This window comes from Scyliorhinus torazame, chromosome 18, assembly GCF_047496885.1.
Source record: "Scyliorhinus torazame isolate Kashiwa2021f chromosome 18, sScyTor2.1, whole genome shotgun sequence".
NCBI lineage: Eukaryota > Metazoa > Chordata > Chondrichthyes > Carcharhiniformes > Scyliorhinidae > Scyliorhinus > Scyliorhinus torazame.
The window spans coordinates 134,964,570-134,983,765 of record NC_092724.1 but is presented as its reverse complement, the minus strand read 5'-3'; the positions used below and the strand labels follow the sequence as shown (position 1 = coordinate 134,983,765).

The following is a 19,196-nucleotide window of genomic DNA, read 5'->3' as shown; positions in this document are numbered from 1 at the left end:
CCATTCGGCCCTTTGAGTCTGCACCAGCTCTTGGAAAGAGCACCCTACCCAAACTCAACACCTCCACCCAACACCAAGGGCAATTTGGACATTAAGGGCAATTTATCATTGGCCAATTCACCTAACCCGCACATCTTTGGACTGTGGGAGGAAACCGGAGCACCCGGAGGAAACCCACGCAGACACGGGGAGGACGTGCAGACTCCGCACAAACAATGACCCAAGCTGGAATCGAACCTGGGACCATGGATCTGTGAAGCAATTGTGCTATCCACAATGCTACCGTGCTGCCCTTAAGAACAAATAAATCTACACTATATCATTTTCCCGTAATCCATGTACCTATCCAACAGCTGCTTGAAGGTCCCTAATGTTTCCGACTCAACTACTTCCACAGGCAGTGCATTCCATGCCCCCACTACTCTCTGGGTAAAGAACCTACCTCTGATATCCCTCCTATATCTTCCACCTTTCACCTTAAATTTATGTCCCCTTGTAATGGTGTGTTCCACCTGGGGAAAAAGTCTCTGACTGTCTACTCTATCTATTCCCCTGATCATCTTATAAACCTCTATCAAGTCGCCCCTCATCCTTCTCCGCTCTAATGAGAAAAGGCCTAGCACCCTCAACCTTTCCTCGTAAGACCTACTCTCCATTCCAGGCAACATCCTGGTAAATCTTCTTTGCACCTTTATAATATGCCATTGGTGACTATATGTAACTGATGACCACCATCATAAACTCCACAACCACCACGGTCATATCTGACTGCTTCAGATATCAAGTCATGGATGAGCTACAACTTTGCATCAGCAAGACTAACGCCGTACTGTTTGGATCCTGGCACTTTATATCCTAACTCTTCACTTGTGGCTGCTCCATTTTGTCTGAACTTGCTGGAACAAAACCTTACCATTCCGTTTGATCCTGAGCTGAACTTTAAAACAAATGTACTATCCATCACCAAGGAAACCTATTCCCACTTCCACGTCTGTTACCACAGAGTTGCCTTCTCCAATTGGCTCCTCACTCAACTTTTAAATTCCAACTATTATGAACTCCAGCTTGGCCAAAACACTATTACCCATATTCTATTGTGTACTCTGCACAATGCTGTCCTTACGGACTTCCAATCACTCCCTGGTCCTCAATTTATTGAATTAAAAAACCCTCATGACATTGTATGCCTTATCACGGCAACCATCTCCAGTTCTGATGTGTTAGTGTACCCTTTTGACTGTAAGATACCCCGTCCTCCAATGATGACAGAATCTTTAGCTAACTGGGCCCTATAACCTCTATTCTGACACTCCTTCTGCCTTGCTACTGCTCTCCTCCATTTCCCCATCCTCTTTGAACCATGCTAACATCCACCTCCCCTAATTATTTTCTCATACTGCAGGCTGATGTTTCATTGCAGTACTGGACTGTCAGAGGTGCCAAGCTTCTGACGAGAGATTAAATCAATATTCCGTTTGCCCTCTCAGCTGGACAGAAAGAAAGGGACAGAGAGTGTCGGGATAAACGTCCATCTGCAAATAAGGTGCATGCAACAAAATTAAAATTTACAGGCTCCTTATCTGAATGCGTGAATCATTCATAATATGATAGATGAACTGGTGATACAAATCAACATAAATGGTTTCAATCTAATCACCATTAGGAAGACATGGCTACAAGGTGACCAAAGTTGGGGAAATAAATATTCCTTGATACATCACATTTTCAAATGACAGCCAGAATAAAATGGAGGAGCATTAACTTTGATCGTAAAGGATGGCATAAGAACAGCAATGAGAAAGGATCACGGTTCAAATGATCAGGAGGCAGGCCACATTGTGAGCAGTAAATTCAATAGAAAGAAGAACAGTTATTCACCATTTCAGCTGGAAGGACTGTTTGGGAACTTTGAAAAAGAGAGAGGAGGCAAAGCAGCAGATGATGCATCTCCTGAACCTGCCAGGGGAAGGTGAGGGGTTATTGGGATGATTGAAGAGTGGGCAAGGGTCTCGTGGAGGGAACAATCCCTTCAGAATGTTGAACCCGGAGTGGAAATTGTGCATGGTGGTGGCATCACATCGGAGGCGGAGGAACTGTGGAAGATGACCCATTGGATGCAGAGACTGGTGGGGGTACAAGGTAACAAAAAAGGGAATCTTATCATGGTGCTGGGAGGAATGGGTAGGGGTGGCAGCAGATGTATGGGAAATGGGACAGTCATGGCCAAGGGCCTTGTCAACCATAGGGCAGGGGATTCTTTGTTGATGGAAAAGGGAAGACATATAAAAAATGTTGGTTTGGAAGATTGCATCATCAGAATAGATGCAACAAAGACAGAGAAACTGGTCTCCTTACAATACTCAGGGTTTGAGCAAGCGTAGTCAAGGTAGCTATGGGCTTGCACTGAATATTTTATTGATAACCTAACATCAGAAATGGAGTCAGAGAAGTTGAGAAAGGGAAGAATTAGAAGTGGACAATGTGATGGGAGGAGAGGGATGGTAATTGGAAGTAAAGTTGGTTAAATCCTCCAATTCAGGGCAAGAGCAGGAAATCAAGGTACCAGGAAAAGAGGTAACAGAGGGCAGCCTGAATTGGAAAATGTCATCAACTTTACTTCCAATTACCACCCCACCCTCACCATCACATTGTCCACCCCTGATATCCTTCAAAAAAGCAGGCATAGCTAGGACCCATGTGGCAACCCATAAGCAATAAATAGCTAATTATCCATAGTCCACAAAGGACCACAGGCTTCTCTCTCCATCAGGGAGGCTAATTGGTTGAATGGAACCACTCATTTTTGTAAAAAATAAATGGACTTAGGGGCAGCACGGTGGTGCAGTGGTTAGCACTGCGGCCTCATGGCGCCGAGGTCCCAGGTTCGATTCTGGGTCACTGTCCGCGTGCAGTTTGCACATTCTCCCCGTGTTTGCGTGGGTTTTGCCCCCACAACCCAAAAAGATGTGCAGGGTAGGTGGATTGGCCACGCTAAATTGCCCCTTAATTGGAAAAAAAATGAATGAGCTTTTCTAAATTTATTTTAAAATAAATTAATGGACTTGTATCCATTAGCTAAGTAAAAACTTAGTTTCTATAAAGACTGCCCAGAATCTTTTCACCTATTATCTCAATGGCCACCAGAGGAAGAAAATGTTCTCAGGATTTGGAGTTAGATTTGGTCACGAGGACAAAATCAATTTGTATTCTCGCTAAAATTAGCTCATTTCAGTCTTTAATCTGTTTAACTGCATGATGCAAGAGGTCAGATTTATGCTGATGAAATTGAGGATTACTAAAACTTTCATATTGATGCATAGGGCATTCTTAGAGCGACTTGATTGAATTACAGGCTTGCAAATCCCTCCCGGGTATCGGTTATTGCCAACACCAGCTAACTGGGGTAAATACCGGGCTGGCAAACACCAGCCTTCTGTTTACAAGGAGCTTCCTATTTATTAAGTTGGTCTGAACTATGTGTTGTCTACCCGTTCACTGATCCCAATCAGCCAGATCGAAAGACCCAACCCCACCCCTCAGCAACCGGTTGGTGTTAACATTTGGTGCAGGAAGGTTGAATGGAGGCTTTCAAAGAGGAATTGGATAATTATCTAAAGCTTCAGGGCCCATGGTGGGGGGGGGGGGGGGCAAGCTGAGCAGCCCTCGCAGAGAGTTAGTACTGATGCAAGGGGCCGAATGGTCTGCTGTATTGTAACCATTCTCTGCTTCTAGATTGGAATGATGTGGAGATGCTGGTGTTGGACTGGGGTGTGAGCACAGTAAGAAGTCTTACAACACCAGAGCACTGCTCCTTCCTGAGGTGAATGATTCACCTCAGGAAGGAGCAGCGCTTCGAAAGCTAGTGATTCAAAACAAACCTGTTGGGACTTTAACCTGGTGTTGTAAGACTTCTTACTGTTCTAGATTAGAATCTGCAGAATCGTTCCAGGTGCTTCAGTGGAACTGTTCACAAAACCTAATCAGCAGCCCTTTGTATAGTTTGAAACAACCTCATCCTGAAATTGCTGCTGGGAAGCAGATTTCCAGTCTGAATGTACAGTAGAAGTTTCCTGGTGTTTTTTGTTGCTGTTTTCTTTAACTGAGAATTTTCACCCGCAAATACTTGATTGATTCTCATTCACTTTTATTCTAAATTCAGTACCCAAATTAAAAATATCAACCCCACGATTGTCCCTGTGTCGGCTGCTGAAGAGGGGGGGGTGAAACTCAGGGCGATGTGTGGGGACTTGGGTGCTCAGGCTGTGTGTGGCCGATAGGCGGCCTCTGTGAGCTCCTACCCAGCCGGTTGTGTTATGTGTCAGCTCGGATTTCTTGAGCACAGAAATCCAGCCTCGAAAGTCTGTCTGGCTCTAGGATAGCCACCAGACTCCCACACTAGCCAGAGGGGTCGGCAGGAGAGAACGCGCCTTGTATGGTCCAGCGACTGGGGAATAGGGGTCGCTTCCATTTAGGAGGCTTCACAGCAACAATAACAACAACAAAAATGAAAACAAGGAGAAAATCACCACGAACAGCTTCCAAAGGGAGATAAACAATTATTTTCATTTTTTTATTTTTAAAAAGAAATACATTTTTTTAAAAAGCTGTACCACAGTCCGAATCTGAAAATCTGCATCTTGGGCAGTTTGTGATAAAGTTGTGGATCTGAATTCTCCTGTGTGTTGAGTTGAGGGCTGTGCCGAGAGGAAGGTGCCCACCTCCCCCGGGGATGTGAGGTGTTCCACAGGGGGGACAGCCTGTGAGCTTTTGCTTCTCCTACTGGGACCCAGCGCCATGCAGCAGGTACTGTCCAATCCGACCGTCTGCCAAGAATCATGAAGGACGGTGGAGAATCCAAAGACCAACAACTGACTGTAAGTTCCTTTCTGGGAAAAAAAAACATCCGTGCCGGGGTGGGGGGGATAGATCATTTTATTTTCTGCATTCTGCTTTAATTTCCGTTCTGCTCAGTGTTAACACCACAGAAAAGGCGAGTCAAAACTGTTTAGCTGACAGTTGCGAATTAGGCTTCCTGTTGATACCAGGTCACATGAAGTATGCAGATATTTTACTTCATATTCCAAAGTCATCCAAATGTTTTTAAAAAAAAACTGCAGTTGCTCATGTGTACCGGATACAATTGGGACTGACATTTGGGGGTCTTCCATCTGAATGCAGGGCTGTTGAAAATGAAACCGAGTGTGGTGCATTTCCGGATGGCAATTAACTTGAGCATCTCCTGTGTAATCGTAGTCCCAGCTCCTTCCCCCAAATTCAGCTAAACCCTGGACTTTCCCTCATTTTTCTCAGTTTGCTCCATTTCTCTTCTAAAGATGCTGATTTTTGACTCGTGGACCATTCTCCTTTCATGAGCCCAGCCCAATCAAATAGCAGCCATATCCAATCTTGCTCTCACTTAACATGCCCATCGGTCAGGAAAACCCACTGGATAATATATTGGAACACTGGAAAACCTTTCACTTTAACAGTTCAGTTATGAGGACGCATTGCAGTAACTTGGCTTCTACTTTCTTGAAGTTTAGAAGATGATCTTTGTTTAAAACGATGACAGGGATTTGACAGGCTATTTTCATTAATGGGGACAGGCCAGAGCAGAAGGGTATATTCCTAAAATTAGAACTCGGCCATTTAGCAATGAAATCAGGAATATTTTTTCACACACGTTGTATTGGAAATCTGGAACTCTCTCCCAGAAAAGGTTGTGGATATTGGGTCAGTTGCAATTTTCAAGATGTAGACTGATAAGATTTTTATTAAGTAGGAGTATCAAGGAATGTGAAACAAAGGTGAGAAAATGGAATTCAGCAGCAATCCAAATGAAATGAGAGAACAGGTTCGAGGGCTGAATGGCATCTTCCTGCTTGTACAGATGTAACCCTTGAGTGCTGAAACCATAGTACTGCTCGACTGTTGCCCTGGCTGAATTAAACTGAGTGAGAGCCTTTGTTTAAAGCATCTTATTATATCCACAAGATGTCACAGCGCATTTCACTTCCAATCTATTACTGTTTGGAATATGGTTACTATTAACTCCCTCAAACAGAAACTGAAATAAACAACCAATTAATGTGTTTGTGATGCATTAGTTGAGGGAGAAAGCATGGCGTGGAAGATGCTCCTGTTCTTCTAGACTCATGCAATGGGATTTTTTAATATCAATCTGAACAGGTTGTTGGAACAAGGTGTAAGAATCCATTCAAAGGAAGTTCTTTTTGCAGCTCCCCAGATACTGAAGTAGTTCATGCTGCATGCAGGGTAGCATTCAGGCTTGAGTTGATAAGTGGCAAGGAAATGTCAGGCAGTGATCAACTGCAACAAGCGAGAATCTAATCATCTCTCCTTGACATTCAATAGCATTGTTGAATCTCCCATTCTCAACATCCTTCGGGGTTACCATTGACCAGAAACTGAACTGGACCAGCCATATAAATACTGTGACTACAAGAGCAGGTCAGAGGTGGGGAACTCTGTGGTGAGTAACTCACCTCCTGATTTCTCAAAGCTTGTGCACCATTTACAAGTCACGAATGAGATGTGGAATACCTGGGTGAGTGCAGCTCTAACAATATTCAAGCTCCACACCACCCCAGGAGAAGGCAGTCCACTTTATTGGCATCCCATCCGTCACCTAATAATAATAATCTTTATTATTGTCACAAGTAGGCTTACATTAACACTACAATGAAGTTACTGTGAAAAGCCCCTAGTTGCCACGCTCCGGTGCCTGTTCGGTACACTGAGGAAGAATTCAGAATGTCCCCTGTGCTAGCCACTGTGCTACCATGCCGCACCATAATAAATATTATGGTGGTCATTTGGTCCAGCAAGTCTCTACCGACCCTCTGAAAGGGCACCCTGCCTAGGCCCACTTCCCCCATCCTATTCCTGTAACCCCATCACCCCACCTGACTTGCACCTCTTTGGACACTAAGGGGCAATTTAGCACGGCCAATCGACCTAACCGTCACATCTTTGGACTGTGGGAGCAAACTGGAGCACCCGGAAGAAACCCACGCAGACATGGGGAGGACGTACAAACGTCACACAGACAGTCAACCAAGATGGGAACCGAACCCGGGTCCCTGGCCCTGTAAGGCAGCAGTGGCTATCCATATACAAGATGCACCGAGGTTTACCAAGGTTCTTTCCACAGCACATTCTAAGCCACAACCTCTACCACCTAGAAGAATAAAGGCAGCAGATGCTTGGGTCACCACTAACTGCACATTCCCCTCAATGTCACATTCTATCATTAGTCATATATCACCTTTCACTGTTGTTTGATCAAAATCTTGGAACTCCCGAACAGCACAGTTACCATATCAAGTGCAACAGCCCTTGAAATTGAAGGGGATTTTTCCTTTGCACCACCTGCCCGTGGTCCAGTCAGTCTGCCATTCAGGACTCGACCTGCTTGCTCATTAGTGATGCTGCCGAGCCACTCTTGGCCATGGACATTGAATGTTCTCCTCCCAGAGTACATTATGTGCCCTAGTTTCTCACAGTGCTTCTTCCAAATGCTATTCCACATGAAGGAGTATTGATTTATCAGCACTGAGGGAGACTGTTAATCCATTGAAGGTTTGCTTGCTCATGTTTGACCTGATGTCTGAGACTTCATGGAATCCAGTGCTAATGCTGAGAACTCCCAAGACTTTTCCCTTCCGACTATATAACATTGTGCCACCAGCGCTGGTGGGGTTGTCCAGCCAGGAGCACAGGACACATCCAAGGGTGGTAAGTGAGGAGTTTGGGATATTGGGTGAAATGTGTGACTCTGTAAGCCTGACTTGTGCTGCTGTTGTTTGACACCTCTATGGGACAGTTGTTCCAATTTTGGCACAGGTCTTCAGATTTTAGTGAGGTGGATTTAGCAAGGCTGACTGGACTGGGTGTACCATTTCCATGTCCAAGTTTGATGCCTCGGCTGATGCTGAATGGGCTATCTGGTTTTATTTTTATTATACATTTCTGTAGCAATTTGAATGGCTTGCTGGGCTATTTTGCATGGCTGTTAAAGAGTTAACCACATTGCTATGGGTCAACAATACAGAGGTCAGACCAGGTAAGGACTGCAGCCTTTCTATCTGAAAGAACATTAGTGAACCATCCGATATTTTAATGATCAGTATTATCCATATGTGCTTTTTAAATTTGAGATTTATTTAATTACCTGCATTTAAATTCCCCAACTGCTGTGGTAAGATTTGGACTAGTGGGTGGACCATTCACTGAGGCCTCTGGCTTACAGTAACATAAGGATACCATAAAACACATTTGTGTTGATGTTTTAAATGATTCCATCCAACTACACTTGCACAGGGGGCAGTCAAAGCAATGTAAGCATCATAGAGGTCCTGGGAAACCTTGTCTTAAACTAGTATTTATGTTCACCAGCACCGTTCAAATGATATGCCCTCCAATCAACCTCACAAACTCTAAAGGGAGTCAATCATGGAGTGCAGCACCAGCTCAACTGCTGGGACCCGCATTACCATTTATGCTATTCAGGCTAAAATTAGTAGTCCTAATAGTCCTAATTATATTTAGGAATTACAATTACTCAAAGGGAAAGACGTACAACAAATAAACTGCAATGCTGTTATTGTCTTATATTTCAAACTGTCCCAAAAGTAATTTCCAAAATCTTCCAGTCTGCAACAGAACCATGTAACAGCGTATGTAATTAAAGCACCATGGGTTGCTTCAGACCCATGGAACCACTCCAGTTACTACACTGATCAAACAAATCAGAGATTGAGCACCCCGGGGAACTGCTGGACTAATATTGTTAGGCTCTGCTACTGGTAGGGAGCCTTGCTGGCGGCAAGCACGGTTCAAAGAACCAAAACCGTAATGATATTGTACTATCTCTGGCCTGCATTGGCATCCTACAAGTCTCTGCACCAGCAACAGATCCTGCCAGAATTATCCGCATGATGTTGGTATTGGCGTTTTATGAAGTGGAGACAGGTTTCTTTTATGCTGTTGGCTTTCTGTGAGGTGGGGACAGGTTTCTTTGAAGAACAATCAGATTCTTTCTCAGCAGGCTGGCAATTGTAGTATTAATTATTTTTCCTTTTCATTTGGAGAAGTTGAGAACAGCAGTCCCTTGCTGGACTGAGTCATTTATCTGCCCAGTGCCTGAAAAGAAGCCTATTTGAATTTAATTTGGCTTGACACGCATTTGATGGTTCCAACAATCATAAATATATTATCGTTGGAAAAACTAAAGGTAGTAGCCAAACAAACTTAATCTGACAGTCCCGTTAACAAAGATGGATCACCATTCCTTCAAGCTCTAGTTATCTCATGTATTTGTTCCATTTAAAAATATATAATCCAGAAAGTCTTTGCATATTAACAATATTGGAATACTGTTGTATTGACATTTGTGTTTCCCTGGTGGTGTAGTTCTTTGACAGGATCTATTTTAAAATTGCATAGTTTAGTCAAATACATGAGAAATTCTTGACTCTTGCTCTAGCCTGACAGATGTGGAGTGCTTTCTGAGTCAGGGGGTTGGCACAGATCTAGGTTTTTGTTGGTTGATTTCCCACATAAAAGCATTGGGATACCCTCCAAGAAGAAGTGGGTTGCTCTGATAGCATTCATTCATAGAGGAGAAAATATCACACTGTGGATTCTCTGCAAGCAAGCATACAATCTTATTGGAGAGGATTCTGAATGCTATTCACCTGCAGCAGGAACTATTTCAGAACACACTAGAGTCACTCGTGTTGTCTGTATCGCAACACATAATCTAGGGGTAAGGAACAGATGGGGCTGGCAAGATTCCAGCCAAAAATATTAAAACTGATCTATCTATTCATTAATAGACACAATTCCTGTTCCTGGTAGTACCCAAAGAAATGCCCACTGTAGTGGGTATTGTAGATTTAAAAAATGATAGATATTTATTATAAAACCTACATTGGTGGTAAGGGGGTGATAAAGACATTAGGTAAAAGTAGACTAATTGTTAGGATGACTTGGTTGAATGCACGATTACTGATCCTGGGGGATAAATCGAGTAGTGTTACTTGAACTGTCGATGAATTGCCCAATTCCAGTTGTAACCAATGTACCTTCATCAGAAGAGCCAGAATTATATTCTGGTATTAGGCAGTCTGTTCCTCATCAGATTCTATCCCCTGTAGAGAATAGTGGAACCTCTTTGTTCTGCATGTTCAGAAATTGTCTTCACTTTTGCTTTGTACAGGTGGCCCTACGGATTCGGCCCATCAATGAGACAGAAGTGGAGGAAGGAGCCACAGTCATTGCTCATAAGGTCGATGAGCAGGTCAGATGTTCCTGAATGTTTTTATATCAACCTGATTTGAATGGGTTATTTTTACAGCAAATGACAACTGGTGTCGAGGGGTAGCTTTTGTTGTTGGGAAATGCCCTGAAAGTGGATCAATTCACATCGCGCTTCTTTCTTTCCAAAATTTCAGAATAACAGTGTATCGAACTGTCACAATCTAGAAGATAACCATTCAAGATTTACAATCACGAGATCGATAGGTTGCAAACCAATTAATTGGGACTGTGTTTGTTTCTTTGGAGTATAATTATTCAAATTAGGCTGCAATTTGTGGGTGTATTTTAAATAAATAACAAAGTTAAGGGCAGTATGGTGGCACAGTGGTTAGCACTGCTGCCTCACTGCGCCAGGGACTCGGGTTCAATTCCGGCCTTGGGTGACTGTGTGGAGTTTGCACTTTCTCCCATGTCTGCGTGGGTTTCCTCCGGGTGCTCCAGTTTCCTCCCGCAGTCCAAAGATGTGCAGTTTAGGTGGATTGGCCATGATAAATTGCCCCTAGTGTCAAAAGATTTGCAGGTTAGGTGGAGTTACGGGGATAGGATGGGGGAGTGGCGCTAGGTAGGGCCCTCTTTCAGAGGGTCGGTGCAGACTCGATGGGCTGAATGGCCTCCTTCTGCACTGTAGGAATTTTAATTCTAAAGAACATGTGGGATTTTTAAAGTTCAAAGGTGAGATAGAAGGAAGGGAGGTCAGGAGGAATTTCAGCAATTATATTAACAACTATTTTCAATGTAGATGAGACTAATATATTTTCTGGAGCTAAGCGTGGGGAATGAGGACACCTGAAGTACTGGAAGAAAAAGGAGATTTGAAAATAATGATTGACCTTCACACTCCACAAGGTGACTAGACCAGATGAAATGCAAGACAAATGCCTAACGGGAATAAGGATAGAGGTGGAGCGAGTCTGTGGCTGAAATTAGGGAGAAAATCAGAAGCAGCATAAATAATGGGGCTCACATAAAAAACCCTTACCTCTTGTGCAGTCAATAATAGTCACAGAAATCACTAAGTCACACAAAGCAAAAGGACAATTAATTATTGGAAAGCAGTTCTGCAATCATTCTTCACTGAATCTCAATCTTTGTCTACTAGATTTCCCGTATGTACCGTACGATTTATCTTAAGTACAATAAGGAGCATCGTATAACGTTCTGAGTAAACCACACAGAAGGCTATTTCTGTTTTTACAAGGTTCAGTGCTGGGGACTTCGCTATTTACAATCTATATCAATAACTTCAATGAAGAGACAAAGAATAATATATCTAAATGTGCTTACGATACAGAGCTAGGTGGGAATGTAAGCTGTGAAGAGGACACAAAGATCTAGAGATCTAGGCAGGGTAGGCGAGTGGGCAAAAAGGTGGCAGATGAGACTATAATGTGGAGAAAGGTGAGGTTATTCATTTTGGAATAGAAAAGCAGATTTTTTTTTAAAGGGTGCAAAACTTGTAAATGCTGCTGTTTTAGAGACGTAAGCGGACAGGTGCAAGGAACAGTGAAAGTGAGCACACAGGTACAGAAAGCAATTAGGAAGGCAGATGGCATGGTACAGGACACCATTTTGAAGTTTGCAGATGATGCAAAACTTGGAAGTACAGTAAACAGGAATATGGTAATAGACTTCAAGGGGACACAAAGGTATTGAGGAATGGGTGGATACACGACATGAAATTCAACACAGAAAAGTGAGGTAATTATGCTTGGAAGAATGAGGAGGGACAAGACAGGCAAAATAGTTTTAAAATGAGTGCAAGAACAGCGCAAGACGTGGGAGCTTAATTTTGAAGGTAACGGGGCAGATGAACAAAGCAAATTAATAAAACATACAGGATCTTGGGTTTTGTAGGGACATTGGGCAGGCATGGTAGCACAGTGGCTAGCTCTGTGTTGATTCACAGCTTCAGGACCCCAGGTTCGATTCTGGCTTGGGTCATTGTCTGTGTGGAGTCTGCACGTTCTCCCCATGTCTGCGTGGGTTTCCTCCTGGTGCTCCGTTTCCTCCCACAAATCCCGAAAGACGTGCTTGTTAGGAGAATTGGACATTCTGAATTCTACCTCTGTGTACCCGAACAGGCGGCGGAATGTGGTGACTAGGGGATTTCCACAGTAACTTCATTGCAGTGTTAATGTAAGCCTGCTTGTGACAATAAAGATTATTATAGAATGAAAAAGTCAGGAAGTTATTTTAAACCTTTATAAAACACTAGTTCAGCTTCAGCTAAAGTATTGTCCAATTCTGGGCACCGTAATTTAGGAAGGACTTAGAGGACTTTGGAGAGGTTACAGAAGAGATTTATTAGAATGCAATCCCCCATCCTTCGCACCAATAACATGGATATACGGGAGAAACTGAAATTATTTTCCTTGGAGCAGAGAAGGTTATGGTTTGATAGAACTGTTTAAAGTCATTAAGGACTGTGATCCAGCAGATGAAGAGAAAATGTTTCCCAATAGCTAAAAGGTGAATAAGCAAAGAGCATATTTAAGATGATTTGCAAAAAATTGAGAGGCAAATAAGGGAAAACTTTTCAGTACGACAAGTTGTTAGGATTTGGAATGCACTATTTGAATCTGCATTCATCTACCTATCAATGGTGGCCAATGAAGTAGTAGGTGTGTTAGTGTTAATTTCCCAAAATTCGCTAGATTCTAGAAAGGTTCCATCAGACTAGAAAGTAACAAATATTACCCCTTGATTCAAGAAGACAGGGAGGCAGGAAACTATAGACCAGTTAGCATTATGTCTGTCGTGGGATTGTGTTGGAATCGATCATTAAGAAAGTTATAGCTGGGCACTTAGAAAAAACTCATGGGAATCGAAGTGTCAGAATGGTTTTGTGAAAGGGAAATTATCTTTAAGCAGTTTATTGGCATTCTTTGAATGAGCAACATGTACTGTGGATGAAGTGAGCATATGGACGCACTGCACTTGGATATCTAGAAGGTATTTGACAGGGTGCTACATATAAGGTTATTGTGCAAAGTAGGATCTCATGATGTAGGGGGTGACATATAAGCATGGATAGAAGATTGGCTGGCTGACAGAGTATGCATAAATAGGTCTTTTTCTAATTGGTAAGATGTGACGAGTGGAGTCCTACAGGGGCCTTTGCTTGAGCCTTGGCTTTTTACAATCTATTTAATGACTTGGATGAGGGGAACAAAGGCATGGCAGCTAAATTTACTGATGACTCAAAGGTAGGAAATTATGTTGTGAAGAGGACCGAAGGAGGTTGCAGACAGATACAGATAGGTTGACTGAGTGGGCAAACATCTGGCAGATGGTGTATAATGTGGGGAAATGTGAAGTTGTTCACTTTGGCAGGTAGAATAAAAAAGCAGACTATTACTTAAACGGAGGGTGACTGCAGTATTCTGAAGTGCAGCGGTATCTAGGTGTCCTAGTGCATGAGTCACAAAATGTTAGGATGCAGGTATAGCAAGTAATTTAGAAGGCTAATGGAATGATGTCCTAGAGAGGAATTGAACATAAAAGTAAGGATGTTGTGCTTCTGTTATAAAAGGCATTGGTGAGACCACATCTCAAATACTGTGTGCAGTTTTGGTATGCTTATTTAAGGAAGGATGTAAATATTTTCCATGCGCTTCAGAGGAGGTTTACTTGATTGGTACCTGGAATCAGCAGGTTGGCTTCCGAGGTTGGACAGACTGGGCTTGTTTCTACTGGAGTTTTGAAGAGTGAGGGGTGACTTGATTGAAGTATGTAGGACCCTCAATGGTCTTGACAAGGTGAATGTAGAATGGACGTTTCCTCTTGTGGGTAAGTCCAGAACTAGGGGGCACTGTTTGAAAAATAGGCGCTGCCCTTTTAGGATAGAGATGAGGAAAACATTTTTTCTGCGGGTTGCGTGACTTTGGAGCTCTCTGCCTCACAAGGCGACGGATCGTTGAATATTTTTAAGGGCGGACATGGAAGAATTATTCTTAGGCAAGGGAATCAAAGGTTATCTGGGGATAGATGGGAATGTGGAATTCGAAACACAAACCTGATCAGCCAAGATCTTATTAAATGGCATAGCGGGCTGAAGGGGAGAATGGTCCACTTCTGCACCTAGCTCATAAGTACAATATGTTTCAGCAGTAACACTCACTGCTCAATCAATTAACAGGTGGCATATATTAGATAATGTTCAGTCAGCTTTTTGACGTGCTTTGATCCCTTCACGCGCTGTGAAGATTTTTCTTTTGAATTTTGAATTTCTATGTGGTGCTGAGTGATTTGGACCAAAGGATATTATCGTGCTGGATTTAAAATGCAGTACCTGAAAATGTATTGGACTGCATGGCAGGGCCAGGGATTTATTTCAGCAAATGTTGGAATTAATAATGGTCCAGCACACATTTTGCTATGTTATTCATCATGGTTGTCAAATCAGAACACCTGAACTACAGAGCCACAAGTGGGATTAGTCTGACGCACCCCATAGGTGGAGGAGGTGAGATAAATCTCTCAAAGCACTGGTGGCAAAAATCCATCATCTATGGGTTAAAATTGTGTTTACTGATCAGATTATGTTGCACAAGGGAATGATCCCAACAATGAATGCTTGCTGGTTGCATTGTTTAAATCAGATAGTTGGTAAAGGAGTAAAAGATCAGCCATTTATTGTATTTGCCTGTGTCTGTACTTAGGGGTTTTATTCCTCTGTCTTTTTTGGTAAATGCTTCTCCTCCCATCCGGAAAATGTGTTTAGCTATGGTTTCACGAGTGACGAGGACACACTGCAATTAAGTGCAATAGAAGCAGTAGGTGCTGGAAATACCCAGCAGGTCAGGCAGCATCTGCGGAGAGGGAAATGGTTAACAGTTCAGGTTGATGACCTTACATGAGAACTGGGAAAAGTGGGAGATGCAAATAGGTTTTGAGCAAGGGGTGAGTCAGACGAGGACAAAAGAAAGGCCTGTAATATGGCAAAAACGGGAGAGAATGAATATCAGAAGAGTTGGTTCAAAAGGAATGGTGATGGCGGGGGGTGGGTTGGCAAACAGAAGACGTGCCTGGAACATTTGTGTTGTCTTCTTTAAAAAAGAAGAGAAAAACAAAAATATGTAAAAGAAAAAAAATCAAACAAAATTTGGGGACAGAACTCATGGTCTGAAATTGTTGAAATTTGTGAAGCTTTAAAAAAAACTTTTCATGGGACGTGGGTGTCGCAGGCTGTGCCAGCATTTACTGCCCATCCCTAATTGCCCTTGAGGGGGCAGTTAAGAGTCAACCACATTGCTGTGGGCCTGGAGTCACATGTAGGCCAGACCAGGTAAGGACGGCAGATTTCCTTCCCTAAAGGACATTAGTGAACCAGATGGGTTTTTACGACAATCGGCAACGGTTTCATGTTCATCATTAGACTTTTAATTCTAGATTTTTATTGAACTCAAAGTTCGACATCTGCAGTGATGGGATTTGAACCTGGATCCCCAGAGCATTACCCTGGGATTCTGGTTTGCTAGTCCAGTGACCATACCACTACGCCACCGCCTCCCGTATGGAAGGTTCGAAAGTGCCAAATTGAAAGGTGAAGTGATATTTTCGGCAGCAGGCCTCCTGACCCAGCGATTCAGCGGCCCTCAGGGGGCCAGCGCAGGGGCGGAGTGCTGCGTGCTGCTCCGGCGCCATTACACGGGCCTGCACTGCCGCGCAGGTCCGTGAATGCCGCGACGGCCGTCTGCATGCCGACGCATTCGCGTGGTGGCCGTCTCCGCGCCGGCACATGCACATGGTGGCCGTCTCTGCGCCGGTGCATGTGTGTGGTGACCGTTTCCGCGCAGGCGCCGCACAAAATGGTGGAGCCCTACAGCGGGCTCGCGCAGAAGGAGGTAGGCCCCCCTCCAGATCGCGGGCGCCCGCCGATCGGTTGTCCCCGATCGTGGGCCTGGACGGCGTGGAGTCCCACCCGGAGTCTGACCCCCCCCCCCCGCCCCCCCCCCCCCCCCCCCACCCACCAGGGCGCCCACTGCAGCCGTGGGTCCGAGATCCCGCCGGGTGGTACCAGGTTGGAACCACGCCGGCGGGACTCGGCAGGAATTCGGCTGGTCGACCGCAGAGAATTGACGCGGGGGCCTCTATCAGCAGCCCCTGACCAGCGCCGCGTCGACCGCGCGGGCATGATTGGTGCCAATTCTCTGGTCGCCGGAGAATCGCGTCCCGCCGTTGAAGCGGCATGCCGGGACTTTCCCGTGTCACCGCCGACTCTCTGACCCGCCGCGGGGCTGTAGGGGATGTTTACTGTTTTTTGTTTTTTAGGTGTGTTGCGAGTGTCGGTCCACGCGGTTGTTTAAGAAATGTTAATGTATTAAACTGTGAAAATTACAAATGCTTCAATAAAATATTTTCTAAAAAAAAAACAAGAGGGCTGATTTGTCCTGGATGATGTAATAATAATAATCTTTCTTAGTGTCATAAGTAGGCTGACATTAACATTGCAATGAAGGACTGTGAAAATCCCCTAGTCGCCACAGTGTAGCATCTGCTCGGCTACACTGAGGGAGAATTCAGAATGTCCAATTCACCTAACAAGCACGACTTTCGGGACTATGTGGGAGGAAACCAGAGCACCCGGAGTAAACCCACCCAGACACGGGGAGAACGTGCAGACTCCGCACAGACAGTGACCCAAGCCGGGAATGGAACCCGGGTCCATGGCGCTGTGAAGGAACAGTGCTAACCACTGTGCTATTGTGTTGCCCTTTGAGCTTCTTTGAGTGTGTTTGGAGCTGCGTCCAGGCAAATGGGGAGTATCCCATCACACTGCTGATTTGTGCCTTCTAGATGGTGGGAAAGGCTTTGGGGGAGTCAGGAGGGAGGTTACTCTCCACAGAATACTCTGACCTTCTCTCATAGCCACGGTATTTACGTGGCCAGTCCAGTTACACTTTTTAATCCCAGGATATTGTATTCTTATTTATATCTTAGTCTTGAGCCTATCCAAAAGAATATTGAAGATGAAAACTGTAAAGGTGATTGGTATAAAAATCATAAGGCACTCTATTGGAGATGCACACAGCACTGGTGGACTGTTGAAGTGAAATTGAGTCCTGTAATTTTCTTCTTGTAAATCGGTTGTAATCCAAGGACTTCAGCGACTGATTCTGGAAATCACACTGTTATTTTCTCTCTATATTTCTCCAATTTCTTCTGTCTTCCAGGCAAGTAGTGGCTTGTCCTGGGACACAGTTCCACTGGTGTCAGCAGTATCTTGCCTAAGTAATTGCTCTGCAGTATGTGACGCAAGGCAGTGGAGTGACTGTTAACCAGGCAGCAGCACCGCGGACTTGGATTCTGTTTTCATTTTATGCTGGGAGGATGTTCTCACTGTCCAGACATGTGGTGACCTTTTGACTTTGCAGCATTTTGATGGTTGTCAATCCCATCACTAAGAGTGGATAATCGGTCACTTTTACGGATAGGATTATGCGGGTGGGGGGGGACATGGATAATTATCAAGAATGAAAAACTCTGGTAGACCTTTTTCCGCTCCCCAACCGAGGGTCGTGAGGTGAATCTTTGCACCTTTAACCAGATTGGAACCTTCTTGCCAACTACACTTTTGGGGACTAGAATTCAAAGTAAAATGGTAGGCAATGTTCTGCCCTAAGCTGAATCTGAGATCTTGCCTGAAAATAACTTCTGCCTAGTGTTTGTGCAGTCCTGGGGAGTTCCTTCTGATGTGTTTACTTGATATCGTTTTAAATCATTTTTGTGCTCTCCGAGGGAAGGAATGTTAATATTGGAGAATGGAATTTGAATTCGTTCCATTTCATTCCCTGACCGGGATTCGAACACGGGCCAAGGCAGTGAGAGCACCGAATCCTAACCACTGGACCACAATTCATTCCATTTCAGGCACCCATTCAGTATCATGCAATTCTGAGTCAGGTCTCTAACAGTGTGAGGCACGGAATAAAGATCCCTCACCTTTGCATCAACATTGCTCCTCAAAATAGGTCTCCGCCTTATATGGGTAGCATTATGTCTATTCCCAACACAGCTGCCCTGGGGTCTGCCTGTGAATTCTCAGTCAGCTATCTTCAATTCAGAATCGTAGAATCCCTACAATGCAGAAGGAGGCCATTCGGCCCATCAAGTGGGCACCAAGCCTTCGAAATACCACCCTACCTAGGCCCAATCCCCCGCTCCATTCCTGCAACCCCACCCTAAGGGGCAATTTAATATGAGCAATCCACCTAACCTGCACATCTTTGGACGGTGGGAGGAAACCGGACGGAGCACCCGGAGGAAACCCACGCAGACATGAGGAGAAAGTGCAATCTCCATACCGATAGTCACCCAAGGCCGAAATTGAAACTGGGTCCCTGGTGCAGAGAGGCAGCAGTGCTAACCACTGTGTCGCCCACTCTCGGTTGATTTTTGGACAGTAAGGGTTATGGGTTAAGATGGGAAAGCACTGGGCAGCACGGTGGCGCAGTGGGTTAGCCCTGCTGCCTCACGGCGCTGAGGTCACAGGTTCGATTCTGGGTCCCTGTCCGTGTGGAGTTTGCACATTCTCCCCGTGTTTGCGTGGGTTTCGCCCCCACAACCCAAAAATGTGCAGGGTAGGTGGATTGGCCTTGATAAATTGCCCCTTAATTGGAAAAAATGAATTGAGTACTCTAAATTTATGAAGAAAAGATGGAAAGTGGTTTGCTGCTACTTGTATTTCTCATTTTTACATTAAAGTGGCTACTTTGTGTCACTTTGTTCATATTCTCATCTCCCCACTCCCCCCCCCCCCCCCCCGCCCCCTCCACCCACGCTTTTGTCTCTATTGCTTTCTCATTATGTAATTAAATTACATTGTTAAAGAATGAAAGTGCCATAACATG

General features: G+C 44.4%; 1 protein-coding gene across 1 annotated transcript in view; it reads left to right on the top strand.

The window, feature by feature from the left end:
* Positions 1-4,345: 4,345 nt before the first annotated feature.
* The window catches only part of kif19 (kinesin family member 19), a 285,358-nt gene continuing 270,507 nt past the window's right edge, over positions 4,346-19,196 (top strand). Inside the window, exons 1-2 of the mRNA XM_072483431.1 lie at positions 4,346-4,874; positions 10,244-10,324. Of these exons, the coding sequence (XP_072339532.1) occupies positions 4,836-4,874; positions 10,244-10,324 (120 nt within the window). The 5' untranslated portion in view covers positions 4,346-4,835. The remainder of the gene's footprint in view (positions 4,875-10,243; positions 10,325-19,196) is intronic.